Source organism: Neofelis nebulosa, chromosome 12, assembly GCF_028018385.1.
Source record: "Neofelis nebulosa isolate mNeoNeb1 chromosome 12, mNeoNeb1.pri, whole genome shotgun sequence".
NCBI lineage: Eukaryota > Metazoa > Chordata > Mammalia > Carnivora > Felidae > Neofelis > Neofelis nebulosa.
In genome coordinates, this window is record NC_080793.1 from 6,261,199 (window position 1) to 6,285,887 (window position 24,689).

General features: G+C 58.1%; 1 protein-coding gene and 1 long non-coding RNA gene across 2 annotated transcripts in view; one reads left to right on the forward strand and one right to left on the reverse strand.

Annotated features, from left to right (window-relative positions):
• Window positions 1-24,689, reverse strand: part of HMCN2 (hemicentin 2) — a 145,772-nt gene that overhangs the window by 74,523 nt on the left and 46,560 nt on the right. Inside the window, 8 exon segments of the mRNA XM_058693812.1 lie at window positions 676-803; window positions 9,799-9,964; window positions 11,590-11,749; window positions 11,875-11,987; window positions 15,352-15,496; window positions 17,137-17,264; window positions 17,546-17,641; window positions 18,076-18,264. Of these exon segments, the coding sequence (XP_058549795.1) occupies window positions 676-803; window positions 9,799-9,964; window positions 11,590-11,749; window positions 11,875-11,987; window positions 15,352-15,496; window positions 17,137-17,264; window positions 17,546-17,641; window positions 18,076-18,264 (1,125 nt within the window).
• On the forward strand, window positions 5,942-6,968 carry LOC131491194 (uncharacterized). Its single transcript, XR_009251351.1, has 2 exons — window positions 5,942-6,419; window positions 6,854-6,968. It is a non-coding gene; the product is annotated as an uncharacterized LOC131491194 (long non-coding RNA).

Sequence of the window (24,689 nt, forward strand, 5' to 3'; positions counted from 1 at the left end):
ACTCAACTCGCCCCTGTGGCTTGAGAGAAGCCAGAGACCACACGGACACGAGTCTCAGGTTCTAAGAACGCTGGTTTTGCGGGCACTGAAATCGGAATCTCCTGTAATTTTCACGCGTCACAAAAAATGTTGTTTGGGTTTTTTTCCCAATCGTTTAAAAAAGCGGATACCGTTTTTCACCGGTGGGCCATGTGAAAACAGGAAATGGGTCAGACATGGCCCGCGGGCCACAGTCGGTTGGCCCCTAGCGTTGGTAATCCCCTGGGGCTTTTGAAGCTAATAAGCTCCCTGCCTCTCTGGGGGAGCGACAGCATGGCTGGCCTCTGTGGACGGGACCGAGACATCCAGGGGAATGTCCACCCCTGGGGCCCCAGCCAAGTCGGGAACCAGAACCCCTTCATGGGTTCCCCTCTGACCCTTACCACCCTAGGCCCACCCTGGGCCCTGCCCTCTGTTCTCAGGGGGCCCCATCCGAGGGTACAGGGGAAGGGAGATAGGGACTGAGGAGATACAGGGCTGGAGGACCCCGAGGGGAGGGGAGGAAGCACTGGAGGGCCCCACGAAGAGGCGACAGGGCCTGGCCTGCAAACAGGGAAGGGCACTGAGAAGGCCTAAGAAAGATGGACGGAAGGGAGGGGCCGTGGGCGAGACCCCGGCTGCCAGCCCGGGCCCTACCTTGCACCCAGAGCATGTAGTGCTGAGAAGTGGACCCAGCAGGGTTGCTGGCTGTGCATCTGTAGAGGCCACTGTCACCGACCTGGGCCTGGGCCACACGCAGGGAGCCTGACGGCAGGAGGCGATGCCTGCAGGAGTGAGGGGCACTAGTGAGACCCCAACCAATCCCAGCCCCGCCGGAAAGACCTCAAGACTCCACTTGAGCACCCGCCTCCCCCAGCAGATGGCCAGATTCCGTGTGGGCTCAGCCCGGGGCCAGGCGCATGGTCACCAATTAACTCCCTCTCTTCTGCACGCCCTGCCCTGAGGCAGGGGACGAGGCCGGTCATACACCCTCCCCACAGCTTCCGAGGAGAAGCTGCCAGCCCAGAGGCCCTCTGAGGCTAAGTGCCAGGGCCGGCCAGACTCCGAATCCAGTGCATTTTGGTATTCTGTCGTCCAGCCCTGCGCCGGGCCCTCGGGAGGAAGCTGTGCAGGCCCCTCGTCATTGCCGTCCCCAATGTGGCCCACCTTGCTAAAGCCACCTGGCCCCCCTCCCAGAGGGATCTGGGACCCCCAGCCAGGCTCCTGCAGCTGGGCTGGACCTCAAGGGGCCCCAGCAGACATGATGTCACCGGCCCATATGTGCTGGCTCCGTGAAGCCCCTGTCCCCATAAATCGAGGAGGGCAGCTGCGGCCACTGGCCCCAGCCGGCCCCAACTGCAAGCAGCCAGCACGGGGGTGGGGGACCCCAAAGGCCAGCCGCCAGCCTGTGCTCCTAGTATAACAGCTGGGCTCTAGAGTCCAACAGTGCTGGGGTCCCTACTCCCCTTTCTGCTGAGTGTCGGTTTCCTCCTCTGCAAAATGGAGGTGACAATGATCCCCATCTCCCAGGCAGCTGCAAGCAAAGTGCTGGGCATGTGCTTCTCAGACGGGTCCTCATTGCTGGCAGTGGGCTGCCTGTGCGACCTCAGGCTACTAGTTTTGCCCTGCTGGGCCTCTGTCCTCCCATCTGTAAGATGGGGTAATAATCCCCCTGCCCAGTACCCCCTCCTCTGAAGCATCCAGCAGGCACTTGGTGCCAAGCTCTCTGAGGACAGTTAGTGACACTGGGTGATGGCCTCAGAGCCCCGGCACCGGGCTGGACCACTGGGATCCAACCCTGTTGGGCCACATGCTTGCTGTGTGAGGTTGGCCTGGTCATTTAACCTCTCTGTGCCTCACTTGTCTCGTTCTGGAAACTGGAGACAATATCATACGGGGGCGCCTGGGGGGCTCAGTCAGCTAGTGTCCGACTCTCGGTCTCGGCTCCGGTCATGATCTCACAGTTCCTGACTTTGAGCCCCACATCGGGCTCCGGGCTCTGTGCTGACAGGGCGGAGCCTGCTTGGGAGTCTCTCTCTCCCTCTCTCTCAGCCCCTCCCCACCTCGTTCTGTTTCTCTCTCAAAAACAAATACACTTTTAAAAAGTAAAAGAAAGTAAATAAAATAAAAACATTCATATGAATGGCTTCACGTGTATGTGCGTAGATCTAATTCGTTCATTTTTCACCACTGCATAGTAGTCCCTCACGTGCCGGTACCACAATTCATGAATCTGTTCCCCTGCGGAGGACATTTAAATATTTAGATATTCTTTCTTTTTCTCTCCTCTCCTCTCCTCTCCTCTCCTCTCCTCTCCTCTCCCCTCTTCTCTCCTCTCCTCCCTCCCTCCCTTTCTTTCCTTCCTTCCTTCCTTCCTCCCTCCCTTCTTCCCTCCCTCCTTCCTCCCTTCCTTCTTTCCTTCCACCACCAGACCTTTCTGCACACTGCTCTATGGGTCCTGCCTGAACAGGACCAGGAGTCCTGGGCCAGGGCTCACACACCATCAGCCGTCATGGGCACAGACGCCTCACTCACACCTTGCAGGGCAGGGCTTCTCATCAGAATCTCCAGGCTTCGTGTGAAACACGCAGATTCCCAGCCCCACCTGGGGCTCTGATGGCGAGGGGCAGGAACTGGGGTTTCACCAAGGTCCTAGGTGGCTCTGACATAGGTCAGGGGACCAGCCCTTGGGCACACTGTCCAGGGACACGAGGAAGTGTCCCCACCCTGAGAAGCATCACGAAAGAGCAGACGGGAGCAGGGCTTTGAGTGAGCCCGCGTGAACCACCGTCTGCCACCGTGGGCCAAGGACTCCACCTCCAGGGGACTCGGGGTCCTCATCTGGAGTCACAGGAGGTGGCAAGCATGAAGTGACACAGCGCACGCCAAGCTCACGTGCCTGGGACGTAGTAAGTGCTCAGTAAATAGCCCTGCTGTTAGCACGACCCGCTACTGTCCGGGCTCTCCTTGCGAGTCTCCGATCAGCGGGGCTGCCCTGAGCTGGTCACTTGATCTCTCAAAGAGGAGGAAAAACACCGCGCAGATCCTGATTCGTCCCAGCGACGGGTACACGTCTCCCCCGTGTGGCATCGCTTCCCTGACTTTTCGCATCTACGGGTTTTTATATACTTTTTAATTAAATGATATTGACATCCACCAACCGAGGGCCAGGTCCAGTCTGAGGCTGGAACATATATATATACTCCGTCTACACGGTTCCCTCCCTCCCAGGACCTCACTGCAAACCTCAGCGGAGAACATGGGGACGGCGTGGGTCAGCGGCAAGAGGTGCGGGCTGGGAACCGGAGCTCGGGATCCGACATCTGCTTCTGCTACAGACGTGCTGTGCAACCTGAGGCAGGCAGTCAATGTCTCTGAACCCCAATTGCTTCCCATTTGAAGAGGCAGCTCCGGATTCTTTTATTCAGAAGCTGCCTTCTAGTTTTGAAAACTTCAGAGACCATAGAACCCCTCGCTCGCTCTCTCTCCCTCAGCAAGACCTTTAAAGGATAGGAACTGGGAGCTTCTGGGAGAAAAACAATCAGGGCCGCCTGGGTGGCTCAGTCAATGAAGCGTCCGACTCTCGATTTCGGCTCAGGGCACGATCTCGGGGTTCGTGAGCTCGAGCCCCGCGTCGGGCTCTGCGCTGACAGCTTGGAGCCTGCTTGGGATGCTCTCTCTTTCTCTCTCTCTGCTCCTCCCCCACTTGCGTGCACCCATTCTCTGTCTCAAAATGAATAAGCTTCAAATAATTAGTAATCATAATAATGAAAGAAGTTTCCAGAAGGGGAAAATTCCCCCCGATGAAAGTAGGCATCTTGTCTTTCCTATGACCAGCCCCAGCTCATTTCTCAGAAAGGGAGGGTGTTAGTTTACCACAAAGGAAAAACGGAATGAAGGGAGAATCCATTTTATAGATGGACAAGCTGAGGCCTAGCAGAGGCCAAAGGACCCCATTACCTGCCCCGTGGAGCCTGTGTCTGCTGTCACTGACAGAATGGCCATATCACTGCTTTCCCTCAAGCCCTCTGCGGTTGCCCCGCAAAATCCAAGCATAGCCTCCTGGCCTGTGTGGACCTTACACGGACCAGACCCCCGCCCCAACCTCTGACGGATCACCGTTCCTCCTCGAAGGACCGGCTTCGTCTCACTCTCACCCCTTTGCCCGTGCCGCTCTTCCTACCTGGGGCACCCCTCCACCTCCTGTTCACCCAGGTTATACCTGCTCGACCTTCAGTACTTAGACATCACCTCCTCCAGGAAGGCCTCCTGGCTCGATGCCCCAAGTCTGGTAGGTGCAGCCCGTGAACTCCCACGGCTGCCTGTCCTTCCCCCTCCCTGTCGCAGCCCTCTCCACCACACTGGCTTGGGACCCAGCTCTCCCTCCCCTTCCTCAGGCGCTCTGCAGGTCTGGGGGCTGCCGCCTGGGGGTGGGGGCCGGGGGAGGTGGGAGGAGGCGGGGCGAACACTGCCGCTGCGTGCATGTGGTGTGATCAGTGGCGGCCCCTCCGGCGTGGCCGTGGCCGGAACAGCCAGACGGCTGCCCGAGGCACTGAGATGAGAACCAGGGAATTTCCTGTTTTGTTTTTTTAATTTTTTTTTTTAACATTTATTTTTGAGAGACAGAGCACGAGCAGGAGAGGGTCAGAGAGAGAGGGAGACACAGAATCCGAAACAGGCTCCAGGCTCTGAGCTGTCAGCCCAGAGCCCGACGCGGGGCTCGAACTCACGGGCCGAGGGATCGTGACCTGAGCCGAAGTCGGACGCTCAACCGACGGAGCCACCCAGGCGCCCCGGGAATTTCCTGTTTATGACACGCATCGGGCTCGAGCCTTCACAGATGGCTGCAGCTGCGAGGTTCACACATGGTTCAGGGAAGCCGCCCCTCCTGCCCCGGGAGATGCCCTGCCTCCGGTGACCCGATCCTGGAGCCATTACGGCAGCCATCACACCTGTGATCACCTGTCAAGGTTGACGCTTCTAGAAGGGGAGGGGCCGGGTTCCTGCCCTGTCCCCAGCCCTTAACACAGCCCCTGGCCCCCAGTAGGTGCTCGATAAAAATGTGATGGCAAATCCCAGATGTACACACACACACACACACACACACACACACACATACACACACACACGTGCGCGCCCTTTCCCACCTCTGCTCACACTGTGTCCCCCCATGGTCTCAAGGGCACACCCTCCTGCCCTCCAGACCCCCTTCAAGGCAGCACATGCTCCAGCCCCTCCAGGAAGCCCTCCCTGACCCTTGCTCTGCTCTGAGTTGCATGGAGCCCAGCTCAGCCAGCTGCTCGCTCACTCATTCATTCATTCATTCATTCATTCGACAAAGAGCCGCGGGGTTCCGGGTGCGCCGGCTGCCGCAGGGGCAGAGAAAATACTCTCATCTCCAGGCTGCTCAGAGTCCGGGTGGCTTGTCTACACTCAGCCCCTCTGGCCGGGTCCCGTGGTGCCCATCCTGCTGCCCCCGTTTCGGGCGGAACGCGGACTTGACTTTGGACGCTGCGCCCGTGCTGCCAGCCGCCACGGTGCTCTAGAATGTTCGGTTCTGAAACTTACTTCCCCTGACTGTTCTCCAGAATGAGAGCTGCTGGCCATAAGCTAATAAGACCCCTTGCCAGGCCAGGGAGCGGCACAAACAGTGAGGATCCACCAAGGTAAAGACCGCACAGGAGGGCACCGGGGCGTCGCCACCACGCCACCGGCTCCCGGTGAGGAGGCAGCTTTTCTCCAGGAGCACCAGAACCCCGCTGGCAGCCCGCTTCTCCACTCGGGGCCAAGTGGGCCCAGAGAGGCGGGTGGGCGCGCCAATCGTCCCGCAGCATCCCGGGGATGCTCCATCCACTTACTGTCCCCTCCCCGCCGGCTTGCCCCCCTCCTCCCCCAGATGCGTCTGGATCGGCCCGGTGGGGGACCCTGGCCCGCTGCCCCCGGAACTGGAAAGCTGGAGCCCAAGCCAAGAGCACTCACAGCTGTCCCAGCTACACATCAGAACCACAAACAAACACTGTTGCCCGGCAACACGGCCTCGCCCCAGCATCCTGGGGCTGAATCATGGGACCAGAGCCACTAGGAGCCGTCTGGCCACCATCGTCTGCCGTGAGCTCTCCGCCCAGCCCTTTCATTTCTCAGACGGGAAGACTGAGGCCCAGAGCGGGGAATGGTCTCGCTCACGTTCACTCAACGAGGTGGGGACAAGGCTGGGATGGGATCCCAGGTCTCTTGCCGCGTGATGTCACGCACAGCCAGAGCCCCGTCTCTCTCCGAGAGCCTTTTCTCTCTGCCGCTGCTGCGGCGCGGGGCCGGGCACGCGAGATGGCTCGCGAATCCTGCCGACTGCAGTTCTGAATCACGAGCCGGATGGTCTTTTCACAAACAGCAGGCCTCACAGGGTAAGAAGCACCCGATGACCATTCCCACCCCAGGACTCGGTTGTTTGCTTTGGGGACTATACCCCAAGGAAATGACCCAGAAGATAAAGAGAAGCGTTTGTGGGATGATGTCCCAACAGCCCATTTATTACCACTGAAAGCTGGCAATGGAGCCTATGGCCCCAAACAGAGGAACAGCTTAGCAACCATGAGAGCTGAGCGCCCTGGAATGTTCTTTTGCCCTTTAAACGAAAAGCAAGTGATAAGGGCCAGGATGAATCAAGAAAATGGGTAAATGGAGGGGGGGGGATGTCAATGATAAAGGCATAACAGAAGGTGCACTAAGTTTAATTCTAGAAAAGCACCTGCATGAACAACTTGGAAGGGGCTGTGGACACAGGTGAGTGATTTAGAGTTCAGTGCCATTCGAGCTCGTACCGTTTTCTTTCTGTTAGGATGTACTGACTCAGAGCACAGAGGAGCCCGGAATATTCTCTAGACCCCGCAGAGAGAGCAGCAGCCTGCCTAACGTTGGCCCAGAAGCCTGATGTAAATGCGTCTACGTTTGTAGACTTGTCTGTGTGTGTGTCCCTATGTGTGTGTGTGTCTGTGTGTGTGTGTGTGTGTGTGTGTGTCAGGACCCAGCCCTGGGACTCAGAAGGTCAGGATCCCAGTTTTCCACACCCCATGTTCTGTGTCTCCTCCTCATTGCACTGGGTATGGTGACGCTCCATGCAGCCACCTCCAGGGGGGCCACTCTGACCACAGAGAAATGGAGGGGGCCTCTGAGACTCACCCACATCGTGGGGACCGCCCCCCCACCCTCACGGAGCTACCAGGGAACTTTGAGGAAACACCAGCAAGGCCGAGAGCCCCTGGCCCGCGTCACCCAGGGTCAGGAAAGACGGGCCCAGGGCAACCACAGAGCAAATGCTGGCTTTTCATCCTTGAGGACAGAAGGAAGAGGGGAGGGGAGGAGGGAGAAGGAGCGGACAGACAGCAGCTCCCTCCCCGCCCAGCACTGCCACGCTTGGCTCGCTCGGTGCCTGTGTCCGGGGGGTTTTTAAATCTCCATTTTCTGGCCGGAGGATGGTCGTATGACTAAGGGCAGCTGTGCGTCTGCGAGCAAAGCTCAGTTCTGCGGGGGGGAGGTTGTGGGAGCCGCGGGGAGGCCCAAAGAGCCAGGGGGACCCAGAGAGCCTGCGAACGAAGCTGCAATGCAATCGAACTTGCCGAGGTCACTCCCCCTGGCCGGCACGGCAACAACAGAAATGTCCATCAACAGGCGGATGGACAGACAGAAGGCGGTCTTTCCACACAAAGGAGCATCATTCAGCCGCGAAAGAGAACGAAGCCCTGCTCCGCGCTGCAACATGGATGGGCCTCAAAAACGTGTCGAGTGCAAGGAACCAGACCCCCGAAGCCACATATCACACGATCCCACTTCTACGAAACGTCCAGAATAGGTTAAGTCCCAAAACAGAAAGCAGATGAGGGGTTGACATGGGCCGGAGTGGGGAAGGGGCAGGAATGGAGGCAGCTGCCAACGAGTGTGGGGTTTAGGGGCGGGGTGATGGCAATGTCCTAAACGTGGCTGTGGTATGGCCGCACCCTCCCGAATATCCCCAAACCCGAACTGTCCTGCATGTGAATCGTATCTCGATAAAGCTTATATATTTTAAACAGTAGGTGAGAATGCGGGGCGCCCGGGGGGCTCAGCCGGTTAAGCATCTGCATCGCGATTTTGGCTCAGGTCATGATCTCCCCGTTCGCGGGATCAAGCCCCGCGTCCGGCTCCTCGCTGCGCATGGGGCCTGCTGGGGATGCACCCTTTCTTTCTCTCTTCCCCTCTCCTGCCCGTGCTCTCGTTCTCTCAAAATAAATAAGTAAATAATTTTTTTTTAAAAGAAGCTAGAAATGATGCCTTAGTGTGTAAATGGCAGCGGCAATAAAACGGTATCAGAGGGAGCGATTTTCCGGCACCTAATCATCCGCTAAACACTGCGCATCCCTCACTGCATCGCACGAAGTAGTGAGCACTATTTAACCAACATCCGCCGTACAGGTGAAAAACAGGCCGGGAGGAGCCGGCGGCCACCTGAGGCCACACGACCAACACGACAGCAGCTGGGACCCCCAGCCAGGTGGGACGAACTCCGGGGTCTAAGCTCCTCGCCCGGCCCCACCCCCCCCACCTTAGATAAACTCCTAACTGAGATAAACTCCCAGAATCTCGTAAATCTCTGGAGAACGCTGTATGCCAGCAAGAAGCGGAGGGGAACAGAACAGGACTCCGGATTCCACAAGCAGCTCCCACAATTTATGGCTCCCGGTTGATCTATTAACACATCACAACAAGGAGGGGTGAACAAGTGAGAGCTGTGTGTTTCCTCGTCTCCGTAACGAGCCATAAAGAAACAAGCACCCGGCCGGCCGTCGCCTCCGCACAGGAGTTAACACCAGGCTTTGTGGGGAGAGCTGTAGGCTCCCCCGGCCTCCCACCCCCGGTTCCCAGGACACACGCAGCTGCGGGGACACCGACAGGCGTGGGGGTGGGGGCACTGCAGACCCTGCCCAGGCCCGGGACCCCGGCCGCCTTCAGGGGTGCGGGCTCCACGGTTTGGAAGGGCTCACCCAACAGATGTTCTGAGATGCACAGACACACGTGTGGGTGTTAGGGGGGTGGGGGGGGGTGCGGTGAGACCTTCTGGGTCTGGAACTTCTCAAAGACCTTGCCAGGACTGATGTCACTGGCCGGAGCCTCCCCCGCCCTGGGCTCAAAAGTCAAAAGCCCCGGGAGTCTCGAGACCCTTCTTGTCTGGAACCACCGTCTCCCACAGCCCTGCCTGGGGTGGGGGTGGGGGGGGGGTACGGCCTCCCTCTGTGCCCAATCCCGGCATCCCTGATGGTGGGAGAGAAGCTGAGTCAGAGAGCCCGGCCACCAGACATCTGGTCTGAGGAGCAGACGGGGACGTTGCACGTGACAACGTTGGGGCGCTGTCCAACTGGGGGGTGGCTCTTTCCTAGCTGGGTGACCACAAGCAGTCCACACACCCCCCCCCCCTCGCTGAGCCTCAGTCGGCTCGGACAACAAGGGCTGCCGCGCAGATTTGAAAGGAGATTCCGCACGTAGCACCCAGCGGCCGGTGCACGAGGCTCCGGGCACGTGAACTTCCAAAGGGTCTCACCCTGGCCACCTGTGCTCTCTCTCAGGGGTCCCCTGACAGGCTTCAGGGGGCCCGTGGACAAAAGTGCTACGTGTGAAGTCGAATCCGCGCCCGACCCTGGGAGAGTCCACAGGGTCCCAGACACTGGCCGGGTCGCTGGCCACCTCGAGGCCAGTTTCCTCAAACCCCAAGCTCCGCCCATCTCCAGGACCAAGGGCATCAGGTCGGGTTACCTGTCGGTGACGGAGGGCACAGGGTGGAGGTCCTTGGTCCAGGTGACGAGTGGGGGTGGGGAGCCCTGGGCCTCGCAGTCCAGGGTCACCTCATCGCCAGCCTTGGCCGTGACTCTCAGAGGCTCATCTGCATCACGTGACCCATTCCCACGGATCCTGGGCTTAGCTGTGGGTGGAAGCACACGGGGACTGTGAGACGGACAGGAGGCCGCGGCACAGAGGCCAAAGGGGACCAGGACGGCCGCCCCAGGAAACGGAGGTGCTACCCCCACCCTGGGGGGTGCAGAAAGTGGGTGGGCTCGGCTCTAAGGAGAGAGTGGGGGTGTGGGGGTGGCCCCAGACCCCATGGCCCCCCCAGTCCCGGCCTCCACCTCTCCACCAGCACCCTCCCTCTGGAAGCTCGGCTTGCTTTGATGACCCTGACATGCTCACTCCTGCCCCAACGTCTACTCCCCTCTAGCTTCTCCTCCCCCGGCTGTCCCTTCCCCGGGGACATTCCGGAAGGTTCTGTCCTCGTCTTCTCTGTCCCCCCTTCTCCCCCAGGGGTCACCCCCGTCATTCTCAGGATATCAACCACCGGATGATGCACAACGTCCCTCTGGCCTTCTCAAACTCCGATCGGGGGTTTATACCAATCCGTGCACATCACCTCTTTCTCGTATCAAGTTCAAGGCTCCTAATGACAGAGCTTACCCCGTCCCCCTCCTCCCTTATGCCCATCTACATTTCTAGCCAGCTGCTCATACACTGATATACCAGGACATGTCTCAGCAATAATAATTAAGCTAGATGGGGCGCCCGGGTGGCTCAGTCTGTTAAGCGTCTGACTGTGGTTCGGGTCACCATCTCACGGTTTGTGGGTTCAAGCCCCGCGTCGGGCTCTGTGCTGACGGCTCGGAGCCTGGAGCCTGTTTCAGATTCTGTGTCTCCCTCTCTCTCTGCCCCTCCCCTGCTCATGATCTGTCTCTCTCTGTCTCACATAAGACCTCACGCATTCCCTTATACATTCATTTAGAGAGAAAATCTCCCCCTAAAAAAATTTTTTGTGTGTGTGGTATAAAAATACTGGTTGTAAGAGTATGTCTAGAAAAACTTGGCTGTGCATTTGCTCCTTCATTCCAGGTGGTTCCTGAGTGCCCAGCTCTGTGTGGATTTGGGGAAGGAGCAGCAAAGGAGACAGATCCTGCCCCCGTCCTCCCGGCATTAGGGCCCACAGGGAACACTGCTACCGAACAACTCAACACACAATTACCTATCTAATCACAGTTACAAAGGGGACATTCCAGAGAGTCTACAGCAAAGCGACTTGACTCAGTCTGAGGAGTCAGAGAGCAGATACCTGACCAATGGGAGAAGTCAGCTGGCCCAGGAGGGGGAAGGGGATTCCAAAGAGGAACTGTTCGTTCAAAGGTCCTGAGGCAGGAAGGCCCATTGAAGAAATTGAATGGAGGCCAGAGGGTCTGGGGCACAGAGACTCGGGGACAGTGGCGGGCAAGGGGGCTGCCCAGGTGGCAGGGGTCCAGTGTAGGGCCTGTGTTTTTCCGAGGCTTGTTAACGTGATGGCTTCCCACCCTCCGCTCACAGAGGGCTGAACTGGACCCACTCTTAGAGCATGTGCACACTGCTGAGGACAGTGAGCTGGAGGAGGGCAGCTTTGGTCCATGTGCCCTTCAGATGGGAAGAATTTCGAGGTGGGGGGCAAGGAAGGTCCAGGTAAGGTCAGCTCGTCCATGCCCCTGCCTCCATGCCTGCCAAGCCCCTCTCCCAGGACAGGGGGTGGCCACCACTCACTGTTGACAGAAAGCCGCATCTCCTGGCTGGAGAAGCCCACAGCGTTGGTGGCCGTGCAGACATAGGCTCCTGCATCCCGGGCAGATGGCCGGGCGATGACCAGGGTGCCATCCTTGCTCACGTTGTAGTGGGGACCCGTGGAGGCCAGGGCATTGGTTTCCTGCAGGAGAGTTGGGGGTGACGTCAGCAAAGCCCACACCGCATGGCGATTTGCATAATCCCCCCACCCCATGATGCACTGGGCCCACCCCTCTGGGTACCCTTACCATAAGAGGCTCCTCCTACCTTGGTCCAGGTGATGGCAGGGGTGGGGACCCCCGAGGCCACACAGGGGAGGGAGGCTGGAACCCCTTCATTGGTGACATGGTGGGTGGCCACGGGCTGGATTCTAGGGGGCACTTTCCAAAACAAACCAATTTTTTATTTTTTATTTTATTTTTTTTTTAACGTTTTTTTTATTTATTTTTGAGACAGAGAGAGGCAGAGCATGAACAGGGGAGGGGCAGAGAGAGAGGGAGACACAGAATCTGAAACAGGCTCCAGGCTCTGAGCTGTCAGCACAGAGCCCGACGCGAGGCTCGAACTCACGGACTGTGAGATCATGACCTGAGCCGAAGTCGGACGCTTAACCGACCGAGCCACCCAGGCGCCCCACAAACCAATTTTTTAAATTGAAAACAATCCAAATATCTATCAACTGGAGGACGGAAAAACAAAATGTGGGGCGTACATAGAAAATATTATTCATCAGTAGGGGCGCCTGGGTGGCTCAGCTGGTTGGACATCCGACTTCAGTTCAGGTCATGATCTCACAGTTGGTGGGTTTGAGCTCCACATTGGGCTTGGCGCTGGCAGCCCAGAGCCTGCTTTGGATTCTCTCTCTCTCTCTCTCTCTCTCTCTCTCTCTCTCTCTCCCTCCGCCCCTCCCTCACTTGTGCGCTCTGTCTCTCAAAAATAAACATTAAAAAAAATCTTTAAAAAGGAGTAAAAGTCTGGGACTCCTGGGTGGCTCAGTTGGTTGAGCGTCTGACTCTCGATTTTGGCTCAGGTCATGATCCCAGGGTCATGGGATCGAGCCCCGCATCGGGCTCCAGGCTGAGTGTGGAGCCTGCTTGGGATTTTCTCTCCCACCCTATGCCCCCGCTCCCTCGCTCCCTCGCTCCGAAATAAAAAACAAACAACATAAAAAATTAAAAATAAATAAATAAAAAGGAGTCAGAGTGTGATACATACTATAACACGGATGGACCCTGAAAACATTACGCGAAATGCAATTAACCAGACACAGAAGAACAAATGCTGTGTGATTCCACTTACACGACATCTCTAGAACAGGCGATTTCTGAGCCACAGGGCAGAATGGTGGTTGCCAGGGGCTGGGCAAGAGGGAAATGGGGAGCTGGTGTTCAGTGGGGCAGAGGGCTTCACGTTGAGATGATGAAAAAATTCTGGGGACAGACAGTAGTGATGGCTGCCCTACGAATATGCTTAAACTGGAGGCTTTGACATGGTTAAAATGGTAAGTTTTATGTATATTTTATCCGAATTTAAGAAACAAACAAAAAAACTATTTCCACAAAAGGACACAAGGGGCATGGTGCGACGGCCACCACCTTTATGAATTCACGCCCCGGACAGAGGGCCGCCTGTGCCCGGGGCCAGCTGTGCCCTTTCTTTGCTCGGGGACTTTGGGTAAACCACTTAATCTTTTGGTACCCAGATTCCTTCATCAGCAAAACAGCTCATTAACCCCAATTCCCTGCCTGCCCACTCTCCAGGGATGGACAGATGAGAAATGGCAGAAAATAGTATTCACAGAACACAGTGAACTGGAAACAAGTGCCAAATCCATTCTGGGCACCGTCCAGATGTGCAGGGGCGGGGAGAGACCGGGCTTGGACAACACGGGAGGGGAAGCCAGAAGCCAAGGGCTCTGCCAGTAACACTGAGACCCACCCGTCAGGGAGGAAAATGCCCTTCTAGATCCTCCCAGGTGGCCCAAGCCCGCCAGGCGATTACTACTGTTGAATTGGAAACGAAGGGAGCCAAGAGGACGAGCTTGGTCGCGTCCAGCACCAGCCCCACAGACGGACGAGGCGCCTGAGATCCTGCGGAGTTACTCGCCTCTCCGGGCCTCGGCGTAACGTCAGAACGGGGAGTCTTTTAAACCCCACGTCTCGGGTAGTTATGAAAATTCAGCGGAACCTACACAGAACCTGGCAGAGGTGTGGCCCGGGGCACACGCCCAGGCTTTGATCACTACTACTCGTTGGGGTGACGTGGAGGCAAGACAGCGCTCTAGACCCTGCCTCCTTCTGAACTTTGGTTTTCCTCTAGAAAATGGGAACAGTGTGTTCTTCCCGCTCACTCTTGGGGGGTTTTATAAAACAAATGGGAGGAAAAAAAAAAGGAGGATTATTATTAACATACTTGGTGAATGACAAAATATAGCCAAACTTAGTTTAAGCCTCTCGTCTTAGGTTCAAAGGAAGGGTCGTGGGGCGCCTGGGGGGGCTCAGTCGGTTGAGCATCTGACTTGGGCTCGGGTCATGATCTCACGGTTCATAAGTTCGGGGGCCCCACATCTGCTGTCAGCACCGGCTCGGATCCTCTGTCTCCCCATCTCTCTCTACCCCTCCTCCACTCTCTCTCGAGCACACTCTCTCTCTCTGTCTCTCTCTCTCTCTCTCTCAAAAATAAGCAAACATTAAAAAAAAAAAAAAAGAACGGTGGCACCTGGATGGGCGGGTAAAGGGAACAGGGACTCTCCAGCACTGTGCGTGGGAGCGTTAATTGGGTAAAATACACTAAAAGCCCTAAAAATGGGCAGCCTCTGTCAGTCAAAACTCAATTCTACATTAATGGGTTTATCCTAAGGAAGGGATGGGGCGTGCGGGCAAAGGTAGAGCGCAAACCGTCCCCCCCCCCCCCCCAGGGTGTTCGGGCTGGTGAGAAGGCGGACGTGAGGGGGCAGGTGAGCTGCTCACGGCTCATCCAAACAGAGGACACGTCGTCTTCAACTGAGCCCTCTATTTATTCGCAGAATACGATCATAAGATCATAATCTATCGTCAAAACAAACACCCAGGTTGCAAGACACTAATACGCTGTGGTCCCGGTCTCGTTTTTAAACATTTCTGTGTACGTGCATATAAAGAATCCATAGATAGATGGATAGAAATATAGACCTATAAAGAATTTATATATAACGTACAAGCTACTTACATACAACGTACACAAAGCTATATACAATTTATGTCACGTGTAACTCATGACATATACAGTGTGTAAGCTCACATGTCGGGGAGGGGCAGACCGAGAGGGGGAGAGAATCCCAAGCAGGCTCTGGCCATCACCACGGAGCCCGACGCGGGGCTCAGTCCCACAGACTGCGAGATCACGAGCCAAAATCGGGAGTCAGACGCTCAACTGAGCCACCCGGGCGCCCCTATTTGTGCATTTTTTTTAAATAACTTTTTTTGATGTTTGTTTATTGTGGGGAGATGGAGAGACGGAGTGGGGGAGGGGCAGAGAGCGAGAGGGAGACACAGAATCTGAAGCGGGCTCCAGGCTCCGAGCGGTCAGCACCGAGCCCGATGCGGGACCCGAACCCACGAACCGTGAGATCGTGGGCCAAAGTCAGACACTCAACCGACTGAGCCACCCAGGCGCCCCGATTTTTTAAACACAGGTGTTGCAGATCAAGTTCTCCTCATGCATCCTCCCCACCCCGTCACCCCTACCCTGCACCCCAGGACTCACCCTGGACAACCAACTCCACATCCCTGTGCTGAGAGCCAGCCGTGTTGGTGAGCACACAGCTGTACCTCCCCGCGTCCTCCTGCAGCGCCCGGTCCAGGTGGAGGCTGCCATCTGCTCGGACCGAATGCCGGCTGCCAGGTGGGAGCTGGGGAGGGTGAGGAAGCCCCAGCTTGAACCGCAGCCCCACGCGGCGCCCGCTGAGAGAGAGAACGCTCTGGAAACCACACTGCCCACCAGGCCAGTGGGGAGCAAGCTGGACCGAGGGGTCGGGGGTTTGGAGAACTCTCTCCCCTTCCCTGAGACTCCTCCACCCCCGCAGACCCTCGGGGCTAGGTGACCTTGACCCCGGGCACACCTCGGACCCCACTCTCCCACGACCAGCCGGACCAGTGGGCCGGGGGGAGCCTCTCCCAAGAGTACAGGGCTGGGGCCAGAGCCTTTACTGAGTAGGGGCTGGGGCTCCAAGGTAGGGACAGAGAGTAGGGACAAATTCCTGCAGGGAGAGAACAGAGCCACAGGAGCAGAACAGAGGTATGGCCACATCAAACGTGGTCCCAGGGAGAGAAGCAGAGACAGTGGCTCCTGGTGGCTGCCCAGATCTGTCCCCATGGGGACCAGGGAGCTCTGCTCCAGAAGGGCGCCCGGGGCGACCTTCATAAAGATGTCTAACCAGTCTTTCTTTGGTGAGGGGTCCTTTTAAAACCTTTCCACCACCAGGCCTCACTCAGCCCGCTTTCGGCATCCTTGTCCCTGTCCCGTGAGCCTGGCTGCACCCATGGGACTCGGCTCTAGGAGCTGCCCCTGTGCCCTCTTGGTACCAGGCCCCCTTGGGCCGAGCAAGCTTGAGGGGGTTTCTGCTTGTGGCACTGGGCAGCCCTCCGGGCACGCGCCCTTTCGGTGTGGCCACGGAGCTGAAACAGACCCCACATCTCCAGCCGCTCGCTGGCCTGGCATCGACAAGGCCCAGGGCCCTCTTTCTGCAACCCGAGCATCAGATTCTACTCAGGAAGGCTCCCTCAAGGGCACAAGGTCCCCAATATGTCTGAGGACAGGGCCCGGGAATTGAGGAAAGGGGAGGGGTAAAGGAGTGGCCAGGGGCGCCTGGGTGGCTCAGTGGGCTAAGCATCTGACTTCAGCTCAGGTCATGATCTCGCTGTTCGTGAGTTCGAGCCCCGCGTCGGGCTCTGTGCTGACAGCTCAGAGCCTGGAGCTGCTTCGGATTCTGTGTCTCCCTCTCCGTTCCTCCTCTGCTTGCACTCTGTCTCTCTCTCTCTCTCTCTCTCAAAAATAAATAAACATGTAAAAAAAATTTTTTTTAAACTGTTAAAAAGAAAAGGAGTGGCCACAAGAGGAGAAAGAGAAAATAAAAATAAAGAAAACCGAATCCATATGAGTGGATAAAGCAGCTATCACGTACCCAGCTACGTAGTCAGGGCGGATGTTGAACTGCACATCCGGTCAGAATGGGGGGCAGAAAGCACTGTCTCTGTGCCCCCTAAATTCCTGCCCCCCAGCCTCAGCACTAATGGAGCGTAAGATTCTCCTGCGGCTCTTGGGGGGTGGGGACCAGCAGCCACAGAAACCTTGGCAGGACTTGGGAGGGTGACGGATGGTATCAGCACATTTACCAGAGAAGTTTCTGGAAACAGGCAGGCAAGAGAGGGAGCAAGGAAGAGCACGTTCCAAATCAAGCAAATAGCAAAGTGGAGGCAGAGGGAGGAACGTGACAGTCCCCTCCGCCCCCAGGCACCACTGCGGGTGCCTGCACCCAGAGAGCTCCCTCACCGGCAGCCCGGCCTTGAGCCAGCGTCGCTCCGGGAGGGGCCTCCCCGCCAGGATGATGCAGGGCAGGGACACCGGCTGCCTCTCCAGCACCCGGACAGTGGAGGCGCTGCTTGCGATCTGGGGTGGGGCTGTGGGGAGGGGAGACGGTATGGGTCACATTAGATTCCCACGGGTGGCCGTCACGGGGACAGAGACCCCACTGCCCCCCGCTCCTCCCCAGGGAACCAGTGGATAGGGGATCCTCAAGGGTCAAAGGGCACACTTCCCGGGGCACGTTGCCCAGGAAGCAGGGATCCAGATCTGCTCTTGGAGAGCCTGGCACGGCCACACCCGTCCCAAAGGATGGGCCGCCATAGTGAGGGGGCCTCCCTGGGGGTGCCCGGCCTCCCCACCAGATCCACCAGCGAACCGTGTCCGGTCACGACGAGCCAGGCCTCTGCCCGGACCTTCCCGAACACATTTTGAGCTTCACAGAGATACAGGGCCTGGTCTTCGGGGGCCACACCTGAGGGACGGAAAGAGGCCGGCCTGACTGCCAGGACCCGCCACCGCTCCGGCCCCCCAGGTGCAGGCAGCCCACGGCACAGCCCGGCCCTGCAGGGGTGAGGGAGGAGGGCTGGGGGGAGGCAGCCAGGCCTTGGGAGGGCATTCGTGGTCAACCCAGTGCCCGGGATCCGACCCGCGCGACAAGCCCTCAGGCCGGCCCGTTATTAAACCCAGGCGGTAGGTTTTGTCGTTGTCATGGCTGTGGGGGGCTCAGAGCAGCGGGGCGACTTGGTCAGAGGCAGCCAGCCAGGACACGAGCCCGCGTCGGCCTCACCCATGGCCAATGCCAGGCATCAACGTTCTGCTCTGAGCCACCCGGCCTGGGGAGGCACTCGGCGTGTCAGAAGCCATCCTGTCTCCCCCGCCCATCCTCCCCCGGCCCCTGTCTCTTACTTTCAAAGAACAGCACTCCCGAATCAGGCTGCCCCGTCCTGCCACCCCGCCTGGGCCCCAGCGGCTGGCCATCTCCACGGTGCCAGGTGACCAGCGGGGGCGGGCGGCCCATGGCCCGGCACGCCAGGAGGGCACTCCTCCCCAGCTCCACAGTGACATCCCGGGGCAGCTCCATCAGCTGGGGCGCATCTGCAGGGAGGTGACCGGTCAGCCATGCCCGGTGGCTGAACCCCACGTGCCCCCAGAGGACTGATCCCGCCGCCTGCCCCCCTCCCCTGGCTGGGAGGTTCCCTTTCTCCCGGCCTTGCCCTCGTGAACCTGGGGCTGACTCATCTCCAGGGCTCTAGGGCCAACCTGAGCTTGGAAGGATCCGGCCCTGAAGAGGGCTTAGGGATGAGGCAGAGGGAGCGGCCTTTGGCAGGAGGAAGCTACCGCCGCGCCTCACGCCCCTGCACGGGGTCACGGGAGCCCCGCTGTGCCTGGCCGTGCAGGGGGGCGGGGGCAACTGGCCTGCCCCTGAGGCGACACCTCCTGGGAAGCCCACCTCTGAGGGGCTGCAAATCAAGTTCCAGCCACAGGAGCCCCGCGCCTTGGAGACCCTCCCCTCCCTCGCCCTCCTCCTGGACCTCTTGCACCTGAACTTGGGCAACCATTCCCCGACCCCCAAAGAGCCCACTCTGTGGGGAGATTACGGGCCACCTTGACTCTCTTCTCCACATCTCTGTTTGCCAAAATTTTTGCAATGAGTATATGAAACGCCACCACAAAATGAAAACATGCTTATTATTAATCAGGTGACTTTATACTTCAACATTAATCATGACCCCAGGGCAACAGTCCTCGACGAGGACTCACCTAGGTCAAACAAAACTCCAACAATACACAAGAATCTACTCCCCCCCCCCCAATCTTTTGCTCCCCACGCCCCCAAGCTCATGCCCTTCCCCAGGGCCACCACTGTTAACAGCTTGTAGCGTTTCTGCTCAACTTTTTTCTAAGCGTTGTCTGACGTTTATCATCAGGAGAAAATAAGTGATTTCCCCAAACAGAAACTCGTGATCCTTTCTGCCCTTCCGTAGGCCAGGAGTGAGTCCAACTCCAGATGGGTCCAGGCCCCGTGCCCCGCAGCTAACGGGCACTGTCCTCCGGTCCCCGTCCCCAGACCCATGACCAGGAAGCCTTTTTTTTTTTTTTTCCTTTTTTCCTTTTCTTTTTTTAGCCTGTAGCATCCAGCACCATGGAAACCCCTCCACCTCTTTGTTCTGTCCGCCTCCCTCCAGAAATCACCCCCATTTCCATCCAAATCATGACATCAAATTTCCCTCCTGGCCCAGGGATTAGGGAAGTTCCAAGGAGATATAAACACAAGTTGGAAAATTACTGCAAGGAGGACCCAACGGTCTTGGACCCAACCTCAGACGCCACCCGCACGCCTCTCTTTCTTGTTGGGCCCTGGCCAGAGTCCCAGAAAGCCTCTGCTCCGGGCTCGCCTCAGACAGGGTCACTGGTCCAGCAGAGCCCTGGCCCCTGGGCAGAGGTGAGCCTCAGCTCCGGGACAGGCACTCCCAGAACCTGCCTTCACCGGCCCCGCCCAGCCGCACCTGCTTCTTGACCCCTCCCTCCTTAGTCCCCAAACAGCCCAGCTTGGTCTCCCAACTCTGGGACATTACAAAACACACTCTCGTCCCCATTCTCCTCCCAGACCTGAACTTCCCCCTGGAAAGGGACAACCGACTTACGATCGTCAGCAAATGATATGCACAGAGCGTAGCATCTGGAGCACCTACGAAGTGACAGGCACGGTGACGGTGCTTTTAGAAACACCAGTTTCATCAACGGCCCTAACAAGCTCCTGAAGTGGATGCCATCACAACCCTACTTTACAGATGAGGACGCTGAGGGTCAGGGAGATGAAGGAAACTGGCAAAGGGCACAGGTCCAAGCCGATGGAAGAGGCGGGATCGGAGCTTAGGTCTGGCTGCGGCTGAGGCCCAGGCTCTCACCCACCGCACCCCTGCGTCCCCCTGGGTCCTCGGGAGCAACTTGGCCGCTTGCTCTGGCCAGAGCCGCACCCGTCTCTTCTGTCCTTTCTTTGGGGTGAATCCCAAAGCAGCCAAATCCCGACTCAGATCCTGCCCGGAAAAACTCTGACTCAGCCTCGGGCACAGCCACACCCCCCTCACCCCGTTCCTCACTGGAGCCCCCAAATAACGCAGGACCCCAGAATCTTTGTACGCCCAGGCTGAAGGTCCTTTGGTCACCTCCTCTGCAGATGGGAAACTGAGGCCCGGAGCAGGGGCAGGGCTGGCCCTGAGTCCTGCAGCATGTCGGTGGGGGCTGGGCTCCCAACCCAGTGCTCTTCCCAGGGCCTCATCAGAGGCTCAGCCACCTCTGCTTCCAGGCCCCCTCCCCACAGACTCCCAGGTGACCCCTGCGGTAACCCAGGGAGGGACCGTAAACTGGCTCCCCCGACTGCCAGAGGGATGGCCCCTTCTGCCTTGGTCTCAGGCGGGCTTCGGGGCAGGAGCTGCAAATACCCAGAGACCATTAGGCACTGCAGCCCCACCAGGCTCCCTGGAGATGCAGCGTGTGTCTGTGGGGGCGCAGTGCCGGGTGGGGAACCTAGAATACCCAGGAAGAGAGGACAGCCCCACTGAAGGATGCCAGCCAGCAGCCTGGGTTGGGGGGAAAGGACAGGAGGGTCTAGCCACCCTGAGGGCCACCTCCCCCTTCTCCCTGCTTCCCCTCCTCTGCAGAAGGGCTGAGGGGTTTGGTTAACTCGGCCCGGAGGTTTTCGGGGGGAAAGGTCCCCATGGATTCTAACGGCAAAGTGACCACGCCAGAGGTGATGACTTCCCTTCCTCCTACTCGGCCACCAGGGCAGGGGGCACCGGCCTAAAGGCCCAAAGCCTGCGCTGGGCCCTTGCACTGCCTCTGCCCCGGTGGGCATCGTGGATGAACCCCTTCACCACTTGGGGCCTCAGTTTCCCCATGCAGAAGGAGGTAACTATCTTTATTCTGGCTCCAATACCTTAAAGTTCCGGGGCTCTTTGTCACTGTGCGCAGACCCAGCGTTCCCCCCACCCCCGTCCCCTGTGCCAACCCCCGCCCTAGTTTCCGTGGCTCAGAGCCCTGCAGCAGGGCTGGTGAGGATGAGCCAGCTCAGGAAGGAGAGCTCCAGTCTGTCTTGACTTTGGCCACGAGTAGGCAGAGGGTCTTAGGTCCAATGGCTACACAGCAGGGCAAGGTGGGCAACAGGAGAGGCCGGCCTCGGGCCCTGCCCTGCGTTCAGAGGGAATGCCGGGGTGTCTGTGGCTGGGGGGGGGATGTGGGCCCGGAGCCGCAGCCCCACCAGCCAGGGCCGCAGGAGGACTCTCACGGGCCTCTTCCTCTCGTGGAAAAATATCAACAGTTATATTTTATGACCACATTGACATAAAGGCACACACTATCCAGCCTGGATTCCTTCTTATCTCTTTGTTGGTACCCATTTGCTTCCCTCTCATTTTCAAAGAAATGAAAATCAGAGCCTTATCCTGGGTCGCCGGAGGCATCCCAGACCCCGGGTCCGTGCCCGCCGTGCCCGACGGGACAGCCGCCCGGAACCCTGGCCACTCCTGCCCCGGATCCCAGCACCGCTTCTCTCCTGCTCTCCCGGGCTAGCCACAGGCCCTCTGCACCCCCCAAAGTACCTGCTCTCCCCCCACTGCTCATCTGCCTGGCGACCACGGGCCGGGAACAGGAAGAGGAAGGAGGGTCCTCGCATCCTGAATGAGAATCCAGCAGGCGCAGGTGACGGCTCAGAGCGGCTGTTCTCAGGGAGCAGAAAGGGCAGTGAACTTGGGGCGGGCATGGCCTGCTGCGGGGCCCCGCTCACCAGCTGTGTGACGAACCACGCCGCCTCACCGGGCCCCTGTGGGCAAGCGTGTTGAGTATTTATTCCATTCAAGCCCGGAGCGTAGCACACTGTCTCATCAAATCTCTCAAGGACCCTACGGGCAAGGCTCTGTGATTATCACAGATGGGGAAAGAAGGGCGCGGGGAGGTCAATAACTTGACCAAACGGGAGCCTGCACACGGACCTCGGACTCCAGTCTTCCGCGTCCAGAGGTGACGCACAGGTGCCTTGCAGGCGGGTCCACTGACATTGGCACTCGCCTCCCTCCTTCCCAAACGCCCCCAGGAAGAGAGTTCCCAGCTCAACAGCAGCAGGTGGGCACTGTGCCCAGCTGTTCCTGGCCCTGGAAGGCTCTGCCGGCCTGGCTAGGAAGGCTGGACCGCAGCTGCCATCCAGATGGGCAGGAAATTCGATTTCCCCCCGCTGCTGCTAGGCCAGCTCTCCCCAGACACACAGGCGCTGGGTCACCGTCCACCCCTTCCCTGACCTAAAGGTTGAAGGCCACCAGTGGCCCAGTGGCCGAGAAGCCTGCCTCTGAGATGCCACCCATCTCCTCCTTGACATGGCCCTAAGGCCTGTGTCTGACAGGTGGAGGAAGGGGACCAAGGAAATAAGGCAGTGCTGCAAAGAAATCAGACAGGAAACAAAGGATGACTCTTGGAAACAATGCCAAGGGCAGCCCTGCCTGGAGCGCCCTCTCTGCTCCCCCGGAACCTACTGACTGTTAACAATGACAGTGGCATTGATCAGAACCCACCAGCCCCCAGGCCTTTCGTATCTCTCACTCGTACAGCATCCCGGAGCCTGGGGCTGGCGGTGACCCCACAGCGGGTAGCAGATTCCCGGGCACCCCTCACCCCCTGCTCTGTCTCACTCCCTGGCTCGCTTCTCTTGCCGTGGGGAGATCTGCACATGCTGTTCCCTTTACCTGGAACACTGTTCCCCAGCTCACCACCTGACTGATTGCTTCTGGGTTCATCTCAGACACCACCTCCTCCAAGAAGCCTTCCCAGCCCCCACTGTCCGTTGGACCCCTTCTCTGGGCACCAACAGCTCCCCGTGGATACCACCTGCAAAAGTTCGGTGTATTGTCTGTCTGACATCTGGGACCTTGACACCAAGAGCCCGAGTCTCGCCTGCCATTGTGTCCCCAGCACAGGGCCCGGCCACCTGGTGACCATGTGCTACAGGAATGAATGATGGAACAAACAAATGAAGGCCAAGAGTGCCCTGAGCCTGGGAGGATCCAACCCTGGGATGAGACTGTCCTCCTCAGGGCCAGAACCTCCTACTCACAGGGCTTACTCTCCCCCCCAGAGCCCCCCACCATCCTTGGAGAGCCCCTTGGGCGTCCCACCCAGCCTAGACAAGCACATCCCCGATTCTCTGTGCTTCCCCAGAATTCCTAGCACCTGGCTTTCCCACTGTGGCCACAGTGAGCCCCTCAAAGCCCAGTCCATCCCGGCTCAGCATGCCAAGGAGCGGTGCCCACAACTTCAAGCAATCCCCAGGACTCAGGGTCCAGGCCTGGAACTGAGACATCACGGCAGTCACAGCCAAGGCCATGCACCAGCCACAGGAGAATACAGACTCCCCATCTGTAAAAAGGCGATAATCAGGCATCTGTTTATCAAGCACTCAAGATGGGCCAGATTCTGTGCTAAGCTTTATATGCCTGATTTCACTTGGACGCTCACAGCAACCCTCATGGCATGGTCAGCCCCGTTTTACAGAGGGGGAAACTGAGGGTCAATGACTCGACCAAAGCACATAGGTGGCAAGTGATGGAGACGAGACGGGACCTCAGGTCTCAGGAATGACAACGCCCGAACTTGACCCAAACTGTCTCTGTGGCAGGCAGCCTTCAAGACGGTCCCAGTGACCCCTGCCTCCCGGTATCTGCACACTTGAGCAGCCCCTCCCACCCAACGCGCACAAGGGTTGGTTGGTGTGACCAACAGAATACAGTAGAAGTGACTCTATGTCACTTCCATGACTGTGGCTGGTTATAAAGACTTCAGGGCGCCTGGGCAACTCGGTTAAGTGTCCGACTCTTGACTGGCTCAGGTCACAATCTCACAGTTTCATGAGTCTGAGCTCCACATCGGGCTCTGCACCGACAGTGCGGAGCCTGCTTGGGATTCTCTCTCTCTCTCCCTCTCTCTTTGCCCCTCCCCTGCTTGCAAGTTCTTTCAAAATAAATACACTCAAAAATAATTATAATAAATAAAACACTTAAAAATTTTTTTTTAAAGACTGCAGCTTCCTGGTTGGATTCCCTCCCTCCCTTTCTCTCTCTCTCCCTCTCTCTCTCTTTCTCTCTCTCTCTCTCCCCCTCCCTCAGCTACCTCACTCATGAGAATCCATGTCAGGAGAAGCCTTCTAGACAAGCCCACATGGAGAACGAACTGAGGCCTCCTGCCAACAGCCGCATGAGTGAATTCAGACTGGGTTCTACCGCCCCGGTCAAGCCTTCAGATGAAGCAGCCCCAGCTGAAGCATTAACGGCAAGCCCACGAGAGACCCTGAGCCACGGCCACCAGCCAAGCCACTCCCAAATCCTGACCCTCCAGAACGGCAAGATAATAAATGCTTACTGTTTAAGCCATGAAGTTTGGGGGCAATTTGTTATACGATGAGAGGCACTGTGTCCTCGGTCCCATGTGCTCTGGATCCTTGTGATCCTAATTCCACACTGGCGTTCTACACGGTAGAG